We start from the raw sequence: 20,768 nt of genomic DNA on the forward strand, positions 1-20,768 counted from the left end.
GGCTAAACATGCCCAGTTCTTTCAGTCTCTCCCCATAGGGCTTGGTTTCCAGTTCCATGGTCAACCTTGTTGCCCTCCTCTGAACCAGTTTGTCCACATCCTCCTTAAAGTGCAGTGTCCAGAACTGGGCGCAGTACTAAAGATGAGGCCTAACCAGTGCCAAATAGAGGGGAACCAATACTTCACATGATTTGGAAACTATACTTCTGTCAATCCAACCTAAAATAGAATTTGCCTTTTTTGCAGCCACATCGCCCTATTGGTTCATATTCAGCTTGTGATCAACAACAATCCCAAGATCCTTCTCACATGTAGTATTGCTGAGCCACATATCCCCCATCTTATAACTGTACCTTTGGTTTCTTTTTCCTGGGTGTAGAACTTTGCACTTATCTCTGTTAAATTTCATTGTGTTGTTTTCAGCCCAATGCTCCAGCTTATCAAGATCACTTTGAATTTTGCTTCTGTCTTCCAGGATATTAGCTATCCCTCTCAATTTTGCATCAACTGCAAATTTGATAAGCACCTCCTCATCCAAGTCATAAAAAAATGTTGAAGAGCACTGGACCCAGGACCGAGCCTTGCAGTACCCCACTCGTTACCTCCACCTACTTTGAGAAGGAGCCATTGATAAGCAGTCTTTGAAGACTGCATAAATATAATTCAGAGTCATTAGTCTCTCCTTAGAACTTTAGAACTCCTTAGAATTTTACAATTTAAGGATACATTCCTAAACATATTTATAAGGTAGCAAGACACACTTTACACAGTAGGACTTACATCTAAGTAATAGGATAGGATTGTGCTGCAAAGCTGCAGTCCTAAATACACTTACATTACTTAAATAAATGGGAGTAAGTTCCATTGAACTCAGTGGGACTTATTTCCAAGTCTAGAATTGTGCTGCATCTCTTAAATGGAAGCTAAATGTTTGTTTGATGCTTTTATTCCTGCAGGAACAGATGTTGTCATTGTCAAAAATGGACGACGAGTATGTGGTACAGGAGGCTGCCTAGCCAATGCCCCTTTGCATCAGAACAAGAGCTATTTTGAGTTTAAAATCCAGTCTACAGGTGAGTGAAAAAGTTAACAATTTCTAAAATTGGTCACATTTTGCTCATATTGGACTTAAGTCACAGGATGAAATTCATTGTTGCACAAACAGACTTCCACCCACGCAATGGGACTTCATCTTCTCCTTCCTGCTCCTGTAGCCCCTTGCATGCTGCCAAATCTGTTCTAAAGAATCTCCAAAGTAGATTTAGGGGGTGTGGGGGACTACAGTGGGGAGGGAAGGAAGGGGAAATTCTGTTACATGGCTTGGATCAGAGGTACTGGTGGACAGCCATAGTTGGGTACTGCCCAGTATCAAAGAAATCTAAAGTACTATATTTAACCAAAACTCAGGGTGAATTGTTTGAGATAAACAATTTGGCTTTTAATGTTATTTTTGAAAAATAGAAAATAATTTGCATGTATTTATACCAGGTAGTTAAACAGTGTTTTGGGTTCTCTTCCTGTGTTCAGTCATAGCTAAAGGTGTTCTGGATCTGATAACCGATTCAGTACACATCTGGAATTGCTTCACATTATAGTTTTGATCTGTGTGGTGGGATGGAAAAAACCCAAAGGACCACCTCACATGATGGGGCTTTCAAATATACAACTTCAAATACTGTTTTCCTCTGTTTTTTAAAATTTGAGGCTGAAACTTTATGAGAACACCTTGAAAAAAGTGCACGCCACTTTCAGTTTTTTTCAGACCAGATTTTTTTACTTTAACCTGTGGATTATCCCTGAGTTTTTTAAATATTGCCATGAAAATTGGCAGGCTTGTTAAGGAAGGGTTTCTGAGTCCAACAGTATAAGGTTTGTATATATCGATCGTTATTTGTGCTTCTGGGAACCACTAGAAAGGCAGGGGGTAATTTTGATTTAACATGGTAGAACGCAGGTTTTTTATATCAGCTATAAATTCAGACGCTCTCACGCCTGTATAATAACACCATAACTCAGTGATAGAAGATATGCTTTAAATGTGGGAAGTCCCTAGTTCAATATTGGCATCTGCAGTTAAAAGGATCACATTGCCTGAGACCTTGAAGAGCCATTGCCAGAGCAGACCCAGTTGGAGCAGTTGTGAGCAATTTTTTTTTGCAAAATGCTTTGCTGGTGACCAGGAGTTCCTTCAACTTCCATACAGAGCCAAGCTGTAGCACCTAACCTCCTAGAAAAGGTGCCATTGCTCCTAATTCATTGTAGGTGGGGCCAGTTCAAGATGAGGGTTCAAGGAAAAAACAGTAAAGGCTTTTTAAAAGGTTCTGTTGCAGTTCAGAGGGGGGAAAGGTTTGGTTTGACTCCCTAATTTATATATATTCATTTTACTTACTGTCAAATTGTTTAAGTGACTTAAAACGTAGTCCAATGTGTGTTTACTTGGAAATAAGCTTACTCCCAAATAAATATATTTTGAATTGCATGTTTTATGGCCCATAAGCTCTCCTGTGCCTTGTCCATTGAAACTGTACTATACTAAAGTACATACTCTCCCCCCCCCTCGCTTGTTTCCTTTTATCTCATGGCTGTGCCATTCAATTTTTCCCCTCACCATGTTTTCAGGAATTTGGGGTATTGGTGTTGCAACTCAGAAAGTCAACTTGAATCAAATTCCTCTTGGGTGTGATGTAAATAGTCTAGTTCTGAGAAACGACGGAGCTCTTTACTACGATAATGATGAAAAGAACAGGTTACCAGCAAACAACCTTCCTCAGGAGGGTGATGTTGTGGTAAGTTTATTTCAATATCATTTCTGTGAATTTGGCCAAAATTGATTTTGTGTCCTATGAGCCACAGCTAACTTGAAAGCAGACATGATAGTCCATGCTATATTTGTACCAGCAGAGTCCTGTTAAGTTGTTCAGTACAGAAAATTGGCCTTTTATATAGAACCTCAAGGTCCTTAAAAAGCACCTGAAATATAATGAGAGGTGTGTATAGCCCATGATTCTGTGGAAGCACAGGTTGTGGTAGACAGGTATTGGATGCACTTCCTTGAAACTGAAACTGAAAGTTAAAGTTTGTAGCTCTTACTGCTGTGAAAGTATGTGGGCAATGCCTCCCTTCCCAGAAGCCAAAGATGTAACTGAATGAGATTTATGTATTGGAGCAGGGCTTCAGTGTCCTCCTCGCCCTTACCAAAATTTGGAAAAGGCAGCTACAGGCAGGCCCCGCTTATACAGCAGGTTCCGTTCTGGACTGCTGCTGAAAAGCGGAAACCGCTGAAAAGCGGAACCTGTAGACAATAATGGTGTGCGTCGCGCGAAAATGACGCAAAAATGGTGTGTGACGAGAAAAACCGCCGTAAAAGCGGAACAAACTCCTTAAAGCGGGGACTTTCCGCATTTGCAGAACGCTGCATTAGTGGAATGCCAATAAGCGAAGCACCGTAAAGTGGGGCCTGCCTGTATACAAAATAAGAGAAACTGTATGCAAACCTGTATAACTTTTATAAGTTACAGAATTCATTTTTGGCACTGCTTTGAGCCATAGAATTTTAATTTTTGCTCACATAGAGTATACACAAGCCTGGACCAAAACGCATGTAGAACAGTGGGTGGGGCAGTAGAATCTATTGGATGATCTATGCGTGATTTGCAGTAGATTATCAAGGTTTTCTTTTTCCAAATACTTTAACAATAGCAATAACAAAATTACCTTTTCACCTAAATTAGGCTGCTGAAATGAAGAAAGCCAACCAGGAGTAGACTATTGTGTGAAAGGACTTTGAACTGAGTTTAGTTCTGGTACTGAAAACAGATTCCTTAGCTCAGAATGTACTCAAGGGGCACTGTGTTATTTAATTCTAACTGTATGGTTTCTGCACTCACTCCAGCAGCTGGGTGATGCAAGCTGATGGGCGGGGCGGGGTCAATTCTGCATTGGCTATTCACACCACTTCCCCACAGGGAGCTGCGGGACCCAACCAACGCAGCAGGATTTAACCTCTTGTTCATGTTAAATCCTGCTCAGTTCGGTAGGATTCAGTGCAAACCCCTTCCTGATCATGAAAGGGTTTGCACTGAAATTCCTGCTAAATAATTTGTTTCCGTCCATTATAGCAGCACCTTGGTGCCTGCAAGGTGCTTTGAAGTCCTGTCTTTGGGACTTCAAAGTGCCAAATCACCTGACCTGTCTACCTGTCAGTATTGTCTCGTGAGTCCCAGGCTATGGTCCCAGATCCCAGGCTATGGTCTGAAGGCACATGAAGCCAGCTCCCTGCTGAAGCTAAGCAGGGTCAGGTCTGGTCAGTGCCTGGATGGGAGACCGCCTGGGAACCATATGTAAGCCGCCTTGGGTTTCTATCATGAAAAGAAAGGTGGGGTATAAATGTAATAAATAAATAAATGAGGCCAATCCTGACAAGGATTATTATTTATTAGATTTATTAAGTCGCTTGTTACCCAAAGGTCTCCAAGCATCTTACAGCACTGTTAAAAACAAATATACTATATTGTTCTGTATTGTTTTAAATTTTTAAATTGTGTTTTAAATTGTTTTTTAAAAGATGTATTTTAAATTGTATTTGTTTTTAGTTATTGTAAACCGCCCAGAGAGCTTCGGCTATGTGGCGGTATACAAGTTTAATAAATTAATTAAATAAATAAATATACTGTAAAAACAGAGTAATAAAACAACTACTACACCCCCGTACAGCCACAGGAAGCTTGGGCAGCATAATGAGAGACAACATCTGTCTATCAAATGCCTGGGGACAAAAAGGTAAGTCTTTACCAGGCACCAAAAGGAAGTCATTGAAGGCGCCAGGGAGACCTCACTGGGGAATGCATTCCACAGACGGGGAGCCATAAACTGGAAAGGCCCTCTCCTTCGTCACCACCTTCCGAGCTTCCCTTGCGGGGGGGGGGAGATCTTCAGAGCCTAATCTGCAGTATTCAGCGTAAACTATACTGCAGGGCTGTCATAAGCCACTCTCTCCCAACCAGAACCCTTCCAGCATACAATATGAAGAGTGAACTGCAGACTCCTCCACAGAATCATTGTGGATTGTGATACCAGGTCCCAAAAATAATTTAGTACTGGGGACTTTGTATTATTCCCATGATCAAGATGCTCAGGGAGATCATGAAATTGAGGACGCATCCAAACTAGGATATGTTGTGGCAATGGGTTACTTCAGCTATCCTGACATAGTCAGGAAACGTGTTCCAGTCATGACCAAAAGGTAAAATTTCTCGATACCCTAAATTATTGTGCCCTAGAACAGGTGGTCGTGGAACTGAACAGAGGAGCAGTGATGCTGGACTGATCTTCAGTGGCACCCAGGACCTGGTGCAAGATGTAAATGTTGTTGAACTGATTGGGAGCAGTGTCCATAGTGCTATTAAATTAGACATACATGTAAATAGCCAATGGCATTGAGCAGGGGATTGGATTTGATGGCTTTATAGGCCCCTTCCAACTCGGCTATTCTATTATCCTATGATATGATTCTATGAAAAGAGGAAACTTCCCCAAAATGAGGGGATTGGTAAAAACAAAGTTGAAAGGCAAAGTCAAGAGTCAAATCGCTCCAAAATGCAATATTAGAAGTTCAAGATGCCAGTGTGGTTAATGAGCAGAGTCAAAGATGCTATTAGAGTCAAGAAGGCTTCCTTTAAAAATGGACATCTTGTTCAAATCAGAAGAATAAAAACGGACACAATCTTTGGCAAAAGAAATACAAGAAAACAATAAGGGATGATAAGAGAGAATTTGAGGAGCACATTGTTCAGGACATAAAAACCAACAAAAAATCTTTAAATACCTTCAAAGCAGGAAACCATATAAGGAGGCGGCTGGACCCTTGGATGACCAAGGAGACAAAGATGTGCTAAAGCAAGATAAGGAGATTGTGGAAAACTGCCTGGCCCATTACATCTTCCAGAACCCATTTCATTGGCAAAGGCCTATCTCCAGCCTAGAAAGTTCAAATCCTTTTCCCTTTTGATTGATCCCGATATACCTAGGCTGAGAAGATTGTATTTTTTTGCCCCCTTGATTGGCTGAGGGATCTGCTTGGCTGTTGCTAGGCTGTTCCTATACAACAACTTTGAAATCCCTACTTAGTTGCCCATTTTCCTGCCCTGATGTTTACTGTTTGTCATGGGGTCAAGTATCACTGGCTGCCTAAGTTCTTTCGGTATGTATAAAGTTAGGAATAGCTAGACTTTGTTATTTTGTCCTGTAGTCTTATTTGTCAACCGGCTTTTTGAAATTTTTTTGTTTTGTACCTATACCATTTAGGTGCTCTGGGTTTAAGGAATTTGATGCTGCTCTTTTGATATAGTATATATTTTACGCACTTACATATTCTTTATGCATTTATAATATTTTAATAAAGCTACCTCATATTGACTCTGGGGTGTGTTCCTTCAGGTAAATGCAGGCACTGAATCCAGCACCTTGGCCTTTAGGGTTTCTGATGTTCTTTTTGGCTTGAGGTTCCAGGAGCAGAGAGTGTGGCTTTAGCTCTTGTCTCCTTGAAATCCCAGGCAGGTCCTCTTATCTGGAGGCTTGGGTTGTTTTTCCCCTTAAAGAGGGGAGGTGGCAGCATGACTACCTGCCAGAGTTGGGTTTTGATCCTTTTCATGCTTTAAAGGGGCTGGGGTCTTCAGAAGCTGAGATCCAGTGACCTTGACAATATTTAGTTACGGTTTGTAAGGGCTTGGCTGTGAGCAGCAGTCTTAAATCAGCCAGGAGCTGGGAACTAGGAGCCATGAGATGAAGCCAGTAGGCAGGACTGAAGATTAAGTCAGAAACTGAGGACAAAGCAGGAGGCAGGGCCAAGAAATGAGCCAGAAGTCATGACCGAAAAGCTGATCGGGACCAAAGGATGCAAAGTTGAAGACTAAGTCAGGAGTCAGGACTGAAAAGCAATCCAAGGATACAGATGTCTTCAGTATGGTCAAACTATCAGACCAGCTCAATCTGTGCTTCATTCAGGTGTGTCAATCAGTCTCTGGCAGCAGGAACTAAAGACAAAACAGACACATTTTGGTTCCAGGGCTGGAGCCCTAATGAGCATAGAAGGGGCTCTGGAGCATGAATGGCATTGTTATAGGCAAGTTCTGTGAGCGGCAAGAGTGAGACCCAACCATCCTGGTGATAGCTGAGGAAGTGGTGGAGGTATTGTTCCAGGACCTGATTTACCCATCCAATTTGTCTGTTGGTTTGTGGGTGATATGTTGTGCCTACATTCCCAGTTGTTCCAAAAGGGGCTTCCAGAAACAAGAGGTGAACTGAAGCCCTCAGTCTGAGATTGTGTTATCTAGAAGCTCATGAAGGCAGACCACCTGATTGAGGAACAGCTGGACTGTCTAAAGGATCTGACTGGCAGTACCCAGGTTGGAATAAAGTGAGAAATCTTGGTGTCTATCTCCACTAACATTACAGTGCTCTCTTGCAAAGGTGGGAGCTTGACAGTGAAATATAGGGAGATGTTAGCCTTTGGTCTCTGGGGAGTTGGCAATGGCTGGAGTAGACCTGGCTTCCGCAGCATAATATCTTGATTCCGGTGCATGTGACAATACTGGACATGGGCTTTGATGTCCTCTTTGGAGTTCTTTAGTTTAGTTTAGAGAAAAGGTAAGTAAGAGGTGACATGATAGAAGTGTATAAAAGTATTCATTGCATGGAGAAAGTGGATAGAGAAAAGTTTATCTTTCTTTTTGGTCCCTTGTGAACATCCAATGAAGCTGAATGTTGGAAGACTCAGACAGACAAAAGAAGGCACTTCTTCACGCAGAGCATAGTTAAAACTATGGAATTTGGTTCCAGAAGAGGCAGTGATGGCCACTAACTTGGATGGCTTGAAAGAGGATTAGACGAATTCATGGAGGATCAGTGGCTACTTGAGATGAAGTCTATGCTCTGCCTCCATGGTTGGAGACAGCATGTTTCTGAATACCAGTTGCTGCACGTGAGGCTTTCCTGATGGAGCAAGTGTTGGTCAATCGTGATTTGCCTCCTGGTTTGTCGTTTGGTTCTAACTTCTAGCTTGCTTATTTATTCTACCTACTAGTTTGTCCTTTGATCCTGAATACAGACTTTGTCCTATGGCTCAGCCCCAATGAAGTGGTTACAAAGCCCTTGGCAGTGGGACAGGATGGCCCCAATTGCTTGTCCAGATATGTTGGTGTGTTGCTTTGGTTTATTGAAAGCCAATAAACTGAAGCTTATTCCAGACAAGACTGAGGCACTGATAGTGGGTGGTTCTGTAGACCAGATGGATGGGTTGTGGCCTGCTCTGGATGGGTTACTTCTAAAGGAGCAGGTACATAGCTTGGGAGTACGCCTGCTTTCATTACTGTCACTTGAGGCTCAAGTGGCCTCAGTGGTATGGAGTGCCTTCCCATCAGCTTTGACGGCCTAGCTGTGCCCCTATCTGGAAAGGGATAGCCTAACTTCAGTCGTCTATGCTCAGATAACCTCTAGGTTAGACTACTGCAATGTGTTATACATGGGGCTGCCTTTGAAGATGGTTCAGAAACTCCTGCTAGTGCAGAATTTGGTAGCCAGATTACTGCCTGATGTAAGTCGGTGGATATATATAATAGCAATTATGGCACAGCTGCACTGGCTACCAATTAGTTTCCGGACTCAATTCAAAGTGCTGGTTTTGAGTTATAAAGCCTTATACGGCTCAGGATCTCTATCTCAAGGACTGCCTCTCCCCGTATGAACTGACCCAGACCTTGTGCTCGTCATCAGAGACTCTTCTTTATGTGCCCTCTCCATGGGAGGCTCGGGAGGTGGCATTATGAGAAAGGGCCTTTTCAGCGGTGGCCCCCAGCTGCAGAATGCTCTCCCAAGGGAGGCACACCTGGTTCCTTCTTTATCCATCTTTAGGCACCAGGCAAAGACCTTCCTTTTCTCTAAGGCCTTTGGGTCTTGATGTGTGCCATTTTAGTTTCTTTCATTTGAGTTTTAAATTTCTATAGTGTATGTTTTTGAATTTATGCTATATTGTATGTTTTAAAATCTGTTTTATGTTGTATCTTTTTAAATCGCTTGAGTCACCTAGAGGCCATTGGGTATGAGGTGACCAACAAAATAAATAATAAGTCTGTCGGCCTCTACCACAAATAGCTGGTTTGGATCAGGATGAATCAAGATAGGGATGGAAGGAAAGACCTTTTTCAATCAATTGCATGCTTCTTGTAGCATGGGGGTTCAGGCTTGGGAAAGGCTTGCTTTTTCAGGAGTGAGGAAGAAACTGCAGATAAACCAATGGCAGAAATTGACAAAGCCCAGAAAATGGGGTTCTCCGTACATCTGTGAATGGAGCTCGCTCAGTGCTGGCAGCCGCCTTTCGGATCTTAAAGACTGCTGATGAAGTGATTTATCCCAGAAATTTCATCTCTTACTACTCAAAGGCAGATTTCTCCAGTTCTTCACAGAGATGCTTCAGGACAAAGCAGACATGATGGTTTTGTACTTTTTTTATTTTTATTGTTTTATTTAGTTTAATTTATATACCGCCCTAAGCCCGAAGGCTCTCTGGGCGGTGTACAAAAAGACTTTTCGGTTCTCTGATAAAATCAGGATGTCATCTAGGTATCGCACCATGAAGCAATCCAGAAAGCTATAAAGTACATAATTCATGCAACACCAGAATGAATACTTCACTTACAAAGTACATCATTCGTGAAATGAATTGCAGAATCGAATTGGCATCACTGGCTATTTGAAATTGCCATAACAGGTACAGAGTCTCCTTCCAGATGCGCACCAGACTGTAAGCCCCACAACAATCTAGCTTAGTAAACAGCTTGGCCCTCTGAAAATATTCAAAAAGAGTTGTGGTTTGAGTATACACGTTCCCTTCCTGAGTTGTTGGGCTCACTTTGGGCCCCTGGTCAGATCAGCTTGAGTGCGTTGCTTTTTTCAGTTCAGCTTCAGGCAGATTTTGCAGCTGATTGGTAGATCAACCCATTGCCCCTCCAGATGTGGCCAGTGGAAACTCTTTGCTGTAGGCTAAGGTAGAGACAACGATTGGCCCAACAATTTGCTGTGGGCAGTCCTGAAAGGTCTAAAGTCAGCAATGGGGAAGGAAGGTGTGTCCAGTAGAGGGCAGAGTCGCTTCAAAATGCAGCCAGAAAAATCATTATTGCTGCTTTTGAAGCGACTTGTATGCTCACAGCTAGAGCACAGATCTCTTTGAATACTGATCTGGATTATAAAGATGAAAGATAAATTGTCACCATTGGTATCATGAGATCCCTTCATAAGAGGTTCTCACTGGTATCAGCACCTCTGTAATGTGGAGGATCTAAAGAGGGATTGGGGTATACTGGTGCGGACCCCAACCAGGCTCCCTCTAGCATGACTGATGCTGCCAGTTTCCTTGCCCTTAGGTTGGTACTTAGTCAGGCAGGTGACAGCAAAATGTCATCTTTTCTTTGTCTCCGTGAGCTGTGCCCAGGAACCATTCACTTGCATAGGTTTAGCTGTAGGTTGCGCTTTGGGGGTCGATCCTTTGATCCAGAAAGATAGGAATGAGCTTCCACTTGGCCTCTCTTAAGCCTGTTCTGCCAGATGACCGTCAGTGTGAACACAAAGTGTGTGTCCCCCCCCAAGCTGTAACGTGGTGGTGGCTATCACTCATGCTAGTCTGTCACTGATGGCAGAATTTAGAACCATTGAGTAACCTCATTCCAATCTCTATCAGCCACTAATAAATGTGATGTGCTCATTTACAAATTAAAGCTGCAACGCTGTGCACAATTACATGGGAGCACGTTTCGTTTAAATCAACAAGACTCTCTTCCGAGTAAACCAGCATTAGATTGTGCTGAATGTTTTTTTTTAGATTCCATCATTAACAGTGCTTATTTCTGTCTGAAGATATTCTAGTATTTGTGAAAGTATTTGTTTCTGTAAGAATGCAGACATTGTGTTGAACTACATTAACTATCAAATACTTATTTCAACCTGCATAGGTATTAAGGTAAGCATCTGAGGCGCTCCTCCAGATTCCCCAGCTAGGTGAGGTCAGTTAGCTTTTGCAGCTATGGTGTCTTGCTTGAGGAATTCTCTCCTCAGAGACCACATGAGGGCACCTGTGCTGTTATCTTTTTAGAATCGGGTGAATACTTTTTTATTTTATTTTTTTAATTTTCTGAGATCTGTTTAATCTTTGCTGGCTATTTTTAATATTTGATTATGGTGTTTTTATGTTTTCAAATAACCCAGTAGCCATACACACACTCAAGGGCATACATATTTGTACTACAAACATTAAAAAGATGGTGTTAATTATTACTTTTTAAAAATACTGTTTTGTGAATGGTCTTGAAAATGTTCACACTGAACGGCAGTATATATACCTTTTAAATCTTTTAGCCAATATTTAGCCAATGTGGTGCCCTCCAGATGTTATGGACTAAAACTCCCTTCAGCCCTAGCCAGCATGGCTAATGCTCCGGTGATAACAGTTGTGGTCCACGACATCTGGAGGGCACTGTGTTGGCAGGGGATGTGTGGCAGGTGTGTGGCAGGTGTGGAGAGGGTGTGAGGCAAGCAGGGATGGCAGACAGTGGGCAAATGAGGTGTGTGAGGCATGCAAGCAAGCAAGGTGGGAGACTGGGCGGGCTGGGCGAGCTACGGAGAAAGTCAGGACAGCCAGGGATAGCTCCTCATCAACTGCCCTGTTCTGCTGTTGCTGCCTCCCCACCTCACCCACAGCCTCAGCGGCAGAAGGCAAAGAGGAGGGAAGCAGTGGGAGAGCAAGACGTTGCTGAGGTGCTGCCCCAGCCACTCCCCACCGTTCCTGTGTCATCCGGTTGCCTCCCTCCCTCCCTCCTCCTCACAGGGGAAGGTCTAAAAGGGAGGAGAGGAGGGGAGGGTGTGGCCAGGACAAACTAGCATGGCCATGTGAAGTTTCAGCTCCACAACCAGCCTTTAGAAAAACCTCAGATGCAAAGGCGATAGTGAGAAATGTGATGTCCAGCGATGGCAGCTGTAGTGTTGGCAGAGCTGCAGAAAAGGAAGACAGCCAACTCAACCGCTTTCTTCAGACCATCAGAGCGAAGTGACAGAACAGACATACTGCGTCTCTCCTGAGGAAGGAAATGACACTGACACAGCCTAACGCTACAGAAGTTCAACTGGAGCCTTTCAACCTTAAACTCAACAGGAATCATTGACACTCAGGCTAACAGAGACCTGGAAGAAGCTGCTGCTCCCCTTGGAAGGCAAAGTGGTTCATGTTGGCAAATGGACAGACGCAGCGGCAGAGACGGCGTCCGCAGCAATGGATCTAGGTACTGTACATGCCTAAAAAATAGGGCAGATAAGACTGGCTGAAACAATTGGAAAACAGGCAGGGACAATAGAACCTTCATCTGAGGAATTTTAGGGACGCGGTGGTAGTAGTGAACGATTTATCAGGGTTTATGGTGGAGTGGCTGAAATCTGTGCTTCTTGGGTTGGAAATTTCTGCAACTGAGTTTGAACACATACATCAGGCCAGAGGTGCCAGAGCCTGGGACAATAACCTCCCTAGAGACATTTACTCACTTTACTAAGAAAGATGAAATTTGGAAACAGTTACACCCACTTAAGGATATATTTTATGAGGGCCAATCAGTAATGATTTTGCAGGACTTTTCCTTGGAAACACTCCATAGAGAATGTAAGCCTTATACTAAATGCATACAAGAGGCTGGAATTAGATACAGGTGGGCTTTCCATTTACATTAATAGCAACAAGAGGCAGTACAATGCTAACAGTTGAAACCAAAAGGGAGGCAGTGGAGTTGCTGGTTGGATTAAATACAGGGCTTCCGCCTGCATCAGCATTTAGAGAGCAGAGCAGAATGGAGGGAGAGGAAGATGAAGAGGATTCCGATGGTGGCTGGGAGAAGATTGATTGGAACAGATGCCCTCGGAAGAAGAAGAAGCCAGAAAATCAGGATGACTAGAGCTCTGCGCTCAATAAAAAACAGATGAAGAAGATACTGGGTGCAGTCAGGACACTGGATAATATTGGAAGCTAAAATGCAGATGGAATCATTGTTTTATAACCTTACCTAGAGAGCTCTGTGAAAATGTTAGTTTATATTGGGAAGTTTGTTTTATGATGTGTTTCAGAAATGAGTAAAAGGCTGGAGAAATTGAGTAGATACAATTTAAAGGGTGATTTAAGATTTCTGCCTCCTTTTTTCTTAAGCATCATGGTGGGTTTGTTCGTGTCATTGGATTTTTATTTTTATGCTAATTGCTTGCTGGTTGGAAGCAGTTCCTGGTTGGAAGGATTAAGTTGTGCACCTTTATTTATAAAGGGTGTACATTTTCAGCAGTAATGGGGGAATGATTGGGTTAAAATCTGGGACCAAACTGTGGAGGATTTTGTCTGCCATTATAAGAGTATGTAGCATTTATTTTTTTTGGTAAAGGAAGCAACAGAGACAGTTCTTGTTGTATAATTATGCAGAAGCTTAAGGTAGTAACACTGAATGTAAGGGGTATGGGGGATGTAGTTAAACGCTCTATTTGAGAGACAAACATCCCCAAGTCACCTTTTTACAAAAAGTACATAAAGTGTCACAGAAGATGCCATTATTAAAAGACAAACGGTTTGGTCAGCAATTTGTGGCCCTGGGCTCTGCAAAATCTCAGGGAGTGACAATAGTGATTGGTGCGCAGTTAAATTATATAATTAAATATTGAAGGATTGCAGTGGTAGATTTATTTTTACGGAAGGCCGATGGGATGGGGATATAATAATGACCTTTGGATCTCTTATTCTCCAAGCAAGGGCCAGCTATGTTTTATAAATAAAATTCTGAAGAAAGCCAGGGACTTTTCACAAGGAGAATTACTGCTGGGAGGGGGCCTCAACTCTAACAGGGGAGCATTGACTAAAGATCTATATGGTGCAGTCCTCCAGGACTGCAGAAACGGCTTTTATAAGCAAATAAAGGAACAACTGAAATTAAGATTTTTAAAGAAATGGTCCATGTGGGATTATGGGGAGAGCTGCATTCAGGGGATAAACGTTTCACTTATTCCTTATCAAGGTCCTCTACACAATCCAAAATAGATTATGTTATGGTGTCCTCCACTGTCTTTAAGCAGGCCACAGGAGGAAGTATTGGGCATGTTAAAATTGTAGATCATGTGCCGGTGGAGGGGACTTTTGGCCCACTCCAGGACTGCTCTTTTTCTCCAATGTGGTAGTTCAATCCGATGTTAGTGACTGATATATTAATAAGAGAGCAATTACAGGAAAATTTGACACAATATTTTAAAGAGAACGAGGAACAGGGAATCTCTAGCTGTTTGTTATAGGAGACAATGAAGTCAGAGTTGAGGGGTCAAGTGAAGACACAGGAGAGAAGTAGGGGGGAAATTGGAGAAAGAGACAATCTCGGCTAGTGCAATGTGGGTTCAGTAAGAATTTATAAGTTGTTAGAAGAAAAACAAAAGTCCCTAGAAATAAATCAAACTCTGGTAAGACTGTTATATTTCAAACGGTTCTATGAGTATTGGGACAAAAAATTAAAGGATATTAGCTGATAAATTGCATAAGCAAAGGGAGAGGAATAGAGTAAACTATTTGAACGGAGAAGGGGGAAAATACTTGACACAAAAAGGATTTGCAAGATATTTGCAGATTTCTATACTGATTTATATAATGCCACCAATTCCTCTACTGAGGTCAGAGGCCAATTCTTGAAGGTCTCTCCAAGTCCTGTTCTTTTTTTTAGTAGTTTTATTTGTGCATTTTCCATAGTAAATTCCTGTTCTTAATACCAAGGATGCATGATGCCTTAGCCTATGAATTACTGCAGAAGTATTTAAGGAAGTGATTCAGAATTTAAAAGTAAATAAGTCACCGGGGGCTGATAGGTTCACGGCTTGTTTCTACAAACACTTCCAAGAAACTTTGAACCCATAGGTTCAAGGTTGTTTAATGATGTAATGGATGGGATGTCATTGCCAGAAACCTGGTGATATTCAAAGATAGCAGTTATTCCTTAACTTTCTAGAGACCCCTCAAAATTGGAGTCCTATAGGCCAATTCCCCTCCTTAATGTTGATTATAAATTATTTACTGCAGTCTTGGCCAAAATTATGTTCATTTAGATCAAACTGGTTTTGTCCATCGCTGCCAGATTTCAGACCCTATCGGGAAATAGGTAAATATACTTTATCACTCAGTCTAACAAGGTTTCCTCAGCAGTTTTGTCCTTTGACGTTTTTAAAACTTTTGACTGTTTTGAGTGGCCTTAACTCTTTACTTAAAATAATGAGATTTGATGCTAAATTTATCAGAATATTAAAAAAGATGTATGATGACTCTTAAGGCCATATCAGAGTTAATAATATGGACTCAGAGATGATACATTTGTGGTAAGGGACGAAACAAGGTTGCCCATTGTCCATACTATTTATTTTGGCTTTAGAATCTTTGGCCAATAGACTGCAGAACCTCCACTGGAAGGGGGATGGGGGAGTACCTGATTTGGAGATCTATTATGCATCTTATTCCTTATATAGAAAAAGAGCCTCCCAAAACAGTGGGTGGCATTAGAATCAGGTATGATACGAGGGGTGACAATTAATGTTTATCCTTTTTGGAAACACAGATTTTGTAACATGGACTGTTAAAAAACCCTTTTATTCAGACTGTTTAGGATTTAGAAACAATGAGTTAATGTTCTCTCCCCTGCTTTTTCACCATTGATCCCAGTAGCATATCATCCCTCATTGGTAGGAAGAATGCAATTTATGGAGGTGGCTGCATGACGATCTAAATGGTTATACCAGCTTCTTGGCTTCTATAAAAATAGAAGGTTGATATCTGAGGGGGATGTGGGGAACAAGCTGGGCCCTGCATAGCCTTTCTGGCTGTATTTCGTCCAGCTATTGTCATTTCTGTCCCAGCAGGCAATTCAGGTCTTGGCCAATAGCGAACTTACTTCATTTGAGCAAGAGATACTGGATTACAATGGGGCAATAAGAGGACAGGTCTCAAATATATATAGATGGTTCATAAGATCAAGGTCACCCCCGAATGATTTTCTTACAAATTTATGGGAGCATGAGTTGGGAATCAGTTGATATGGAGGATCAGAACTCAATTTGATCAAAACAACCCTATAAAACCATATCCACCAATATTCAGGAGCAACCTTTGAAACTGATACATAAATGGTATCTTGCACCAATAAAACTTTTATTGATGGGTGGGAAAAATCTCCCCAATGCGTTGGAGGGAGTATGGGTTAATAGGAACATATGGTGGTCTTGCTCCCACATGTAGACATTTTGAGTCTTTCAAGAGTTAAGCTCCATCATAGGACAGCAAATTTTTCCTTCACCACAATTGGCTTTACTCAGTTTATTCATTTGTCCAGATCTGGATTTAAATCACGAAGAACTTTTACGTCATTTATTTACAGCAGCAGGAAAGATGATTGCCCACAATTGGAAGGATTTTCAATCAGTAACTCTGGAACACTGGTATGAAAGAGTGTGGCAGGTAGCCCTTTTAGAGAAGTTAACAGAGACTGAAAGAACCACAGGGATGTAATAGTATGGAAGGTTTTTATTGATTTTGTTAATAATGGCTGATCTCCACCCTCTGGCATACCCACTTCTTTGGTTCTGATGAAAATAATATTGAGTTTGATATATATGACTTTGCCAGCATACAGGCATAAGAATACAAATATGTTACTTACCTTAAAATTAAGTTATACTTACCTTTAAAAGAGTGAACTATAGATGGAGTTACAGCCACATGGAAAATTAAATTTTGTCTGTTTAGTGGATCCCAGTTGCCGGGGGGGGGGGAGAGGCAATGTAATTATGTTCTTGAAATTATTTAATGTAATTTTTTCTAGTTGTTGGAGATATGTTGAAAAATCAATAAAAATGTTACAAAAATAAAGAGAAGAGAAAGCTTGGTGACGCAGTTGTGGGAAGGAGAAGATGATGCTTGGCGATCCATTTTGGGAGGAGGGCAACCTGTTTGGGAGTCCTTGGGTGCATGTGTGCATTTGGGAGTACCAGGGAGTGTGTGTGTGTGTGTGGTGTGTGTGTGTGTGTGTGTCCCTGGATGAGAGTGGGGAGTCCTGGGGGGTTGGGGGTTCCTGGGGGGGTGTTGGTACATAAAGTGCACAGGAGCAAAGTCCCATGTGTGGGTGTGTATGAGAGAGAGAGACAATGGTTTATAAATTTCACATTTGTCTTACAGGGAATCACATATGATCATGTAGAACTAAACGTTTATTTAAATGGGAAAAATATGCACTGTCCAGCCTCAGGAATTAGAGGAACTGTCTTCCCTGTGGTATATGGTAAGTTGGGGTCCTCAGGACTTCTTAAAATTTTTGTTAGATTTAGCACAACACTTAAGGGGACTCATCTGGCTTCTAGGTAAGAATAGCTCTTCATTGCATATTCCCAGGTATGTATTGTACCAGCCTTCTAGGTATTCTTAATATAAACTGAACCAGAAATAATCAAATTTTTGAAATGTGTATCAATGACTTCAAGCAATATGATGAAAACAAGTGGGACCTACAACAAAATGTTGCAGTGTGGAGCATTCCATGCCAGAATTCATTCCAGGATATTCCATTCCATTCCCTTTGCAACTTTGAGTCGGCATTCCATGGGCACTGAGGATCTTCAGTCCTCATTGAGCTGATTCTTTCACCTTAACATTTATTTTTTTGCTAAATTTTCTCTTTCTGCGAATCTTGGACCTCCCCCAAGCCTACTTCTGCCTTGTTTTTATATGTAGCCAGCGCCATTTTGTCTACTGAAGGATCCTCACTCAGAATTGGTTGACTATTAATGTCTAGCACTGTCATATCTCAGGAAGGCCCAGGGGTATTAGGGCTGTGCTGTCTTCTCCAAGGCCTCCTTTGCAGTCCACTTGCAGTGTGTCCTGAAGAAACATCCCTGGCCAGCTTCTCCAGTCCTGTTTAAAAGGAGTCTCTTTCCTGGGATTGCACCTGGAAACGCATCCTCCTTATGCTCCCTGGGAGGGAACAGCTGCAGGATCCTAGCCAGCAGCCTTGGCTTACTCCAGGGAAGGCTTTAGTTGCTGTTCTTCCTTTTGCTCCACCTCTGAGCCTGTCTCTCTCTGCGATTTAAGCCACTGTAACATGGAACATCTTTCATCTGATTTCTCTGATAAGATCCTGGAAGATCCTCCATACCAAAGTTCATACTGAGAAGACATCTCTTCTATAAGGAATATAAATGTAGTAAATTGCCAACAACAGGTGCAGCTTCCCAATCACTTGCTAATTACTTTCCACCCGATTGAGTCGGTGTATTAATGTTCATTGTGGAAGGAAGTAGTGGAATGCTGTAATAAAAGACCAGACAGAACAGGTACAGCTTTTCCAAAATACTTGGCATGCATACACCTATTAGTGTTCAACAATTAATTTTCTTTTCTAATGGATATTCTAGAATCAAAAACTTTGGTTTAAAGGAAGAATTGTGTTACTTACAGATCTCCTTATATGCATCAAAAAGCATGGAGTTGTGAGTTGATGCCTACTTAACCTCTGCACCAGTAGATTATTCTACAATGTCACATATTGTGCTCCCTTTTAACTTAGCTTCCATGCAGCCAAATTTTCCTTTGATCAGACAAGACAAATTTACAAATTTACAAAGTCACAATTCAGTTTATCTTGATGCAGTTTTTTGAGTACATGGTGTACATAGTTCTTAGTTGAAGTAGTAGGGCAGGGTGGGGAACCTGTGGCCCTCCAGATGTTGGACTCTGTCAACCGCAGCCAGAATGGCTAGTGGTCAGGGATGATGGGTTTGGAGGGCCACAGGTTTCCCATTGCTGCATTGCTTCTCCATATTTTTTTCTTGCACATGCGAGTAGAGGTGCAGTGAGCCAATGCCAGAGCCAATGCCAGTATAATGTAACATTCCTACCCCCATGTAAGGTTCCTTGCAGTCTCTATGATGATCTGATAGAGAGTTGGACAGCTTTTCAGTGCATTCACTTCAGGCTTGTTGATCAACAGCTTGGACAATAGTTGCTGGCCTCCTCTAACCAAGGAAAGCTTCTGTCATTCTCTGCATAGTCAGGAGGACCAAAGGTGATGGCTCTTCTGGGTTTAGGCCCCAGCATCTTTTCCTCCTACCTTAACAGGTAATAGCTAAGAAAATAGTTCTTTGTGCTAAAGCCAATAGTACCGGACAAATGTTCCTATTCTGCAAGGACAATTTTTGATACCAAGTGCCACTTGCCTGCTCACAGTATGGTGTGTAAGAGTTACTTCCAGGTGAGCAAGTAGGGAGGCTTTTATAATTTGAATGAGGACAGGTTAAGCCATTGATACAATATGACAAATATTTGTGAGCAAGTAACTTTGGTTGACTGAGCTGCAAGGCTTGTTAGATTCCATATTGATTTCCAGAACTACCATTCTGCATTTTGTAAACATAAGTAATATTTAAACAATGAAAACAAAGGTTCATTCTCTATCAAGGCTATTTAAATGTGAAGTATGATATATGCAGGTTCTTTACTATTTTCTTTTTCTTTCTTACAGTTGATGACAGTGCCATTTTGGATTGTCAGTTCAGTGAATTTTATCATACTCCTCCAGCAGGCTTTGAAAAGATACTCTTTGAGCAACAGATTTTCTGAAAATTCCTACTGAGAATTTACTGCCTAGCACTTTTTATAAAACCTATGTATCATAGAACACAAACCTGTATTTAGTCACGTTTAATGGTTTAGAGAAAAAATAACATATTACCAGAGAAGTATGTTGCAAGTGTTAGATTTGACTATTGTTTTGTCATGTGGACATTGTTTCTATTTAATGTGAGGTGATTCAGCTGACAGTATTCAATGACCCCTGCATGTCCATGACACTGTATAAGACAATAGTTTTATATGTGTGTGTATTTTTCTACAAAACTGTAGGATCTGTTCCAATACTTCTGCTGCTATATGCTCACCTAGTTAGAGCAGCTACTCAACAGTTTATTGAGCTGTTCTTCGACCTTCGGTCTCCAGATGTCACATATTGTGCTCCCTTATAACTTAGCTTCCATGCAGCCAAACTTTCCTTTGATCAGATGACACATTTACATTTTGTACATTAGTTACAATTCAGTTTATCTTGATGCAGATTTTTTGAGTACAGCCCCTAGCATCCTCAGCCAGTTCAGCTGATGGTGAGGGATGATGGGAGTTGTAGTCATCAACATCTGGGAACCCAAGGCTGAAGAACAGTGATTTATGGATTAAACATGTCTTGTCCACAGCAACTCACTATTTCAATACTAGCAGGTGTTTTATTTTCCTTTTTTCTAACTGGAGATTTGAATAAAATGTTTAGTTCTAAGGGTTCTCATGTTAAAAAAATTAGGGCAAGTTGACTGTAAAAAGCCAAGCCGCCTCTTATCTTAAGGTCCTTAGTAGAACAAACAACAGTGGTGAATAAGTTGTTGGATGTTATAATAAAGCTTTTCTTTTGAACGACTAGTCAGATCTTAGGGGGATATTTTATTTTTTCCAGAAAATAATAAATTACAGGCTGCTCTTTCTCTTCTATTTTTGTAAATGTTTTAGAGTGCTTTTTTGTGTGCTCAGAATATCATAATATAGTGTTGTAAAGATAGCAGTAAATCCAGAAATCTGAAACATGTTCTAAGCTGACTGCTACATTAAACAAAATAACTGCTTCTAACTTCTGAGAAAGATT

At 41.5% G+C, this 20,768-nt stretch overlaps 1 protein-coding gene across 1 annotated transcript in view; it reads left to right on the forward strand.

Moving 5' to 3' along the window:
- SPRYD7 (SPRY domain containing 7) overlaps positions 1-20,548 on the forward strand; it is a 35,180-nt gene extending 14,632 nt beyond the window's left edge. Inside the window, exons 4-7 of the mRNA XM_061607500.1 lie at positions 957-1,073; positions 2,620-2,786; positions 17,267-17,369; positions 19,605-20,548. Coding sequence (XP_061463484.1) covers positions 957-1,073; positions 2,620-2,786; positions 17,267-17,369; positions 19,605-19,702 — 485 coding nt within the window. The 3' untranslated portion in view covers positions 19,703-20,548. The remainder of the gene's footprint in view (positions 1-956; positions 1,074-2,619; positions 2,787-17,266; positions 17,370-19,604) is intronic.
- Positions 20,549-20,768: the final 220 nt, after the last annotated feature.

This window comes from Rhineura floridana, chromosome 2, assembly GCF_030035675.1.
Source record: "Rhineura floridana isolate rRhiFlo1 chromosome 2, rRhiFlo1.hap2, whole genome shotgun sequence".
NCBI lineage: Eukaryota > Metazoa > Chordata > Lepidosauria > Squamata > Rhineuridae > Rhineura > Rhineura floridana.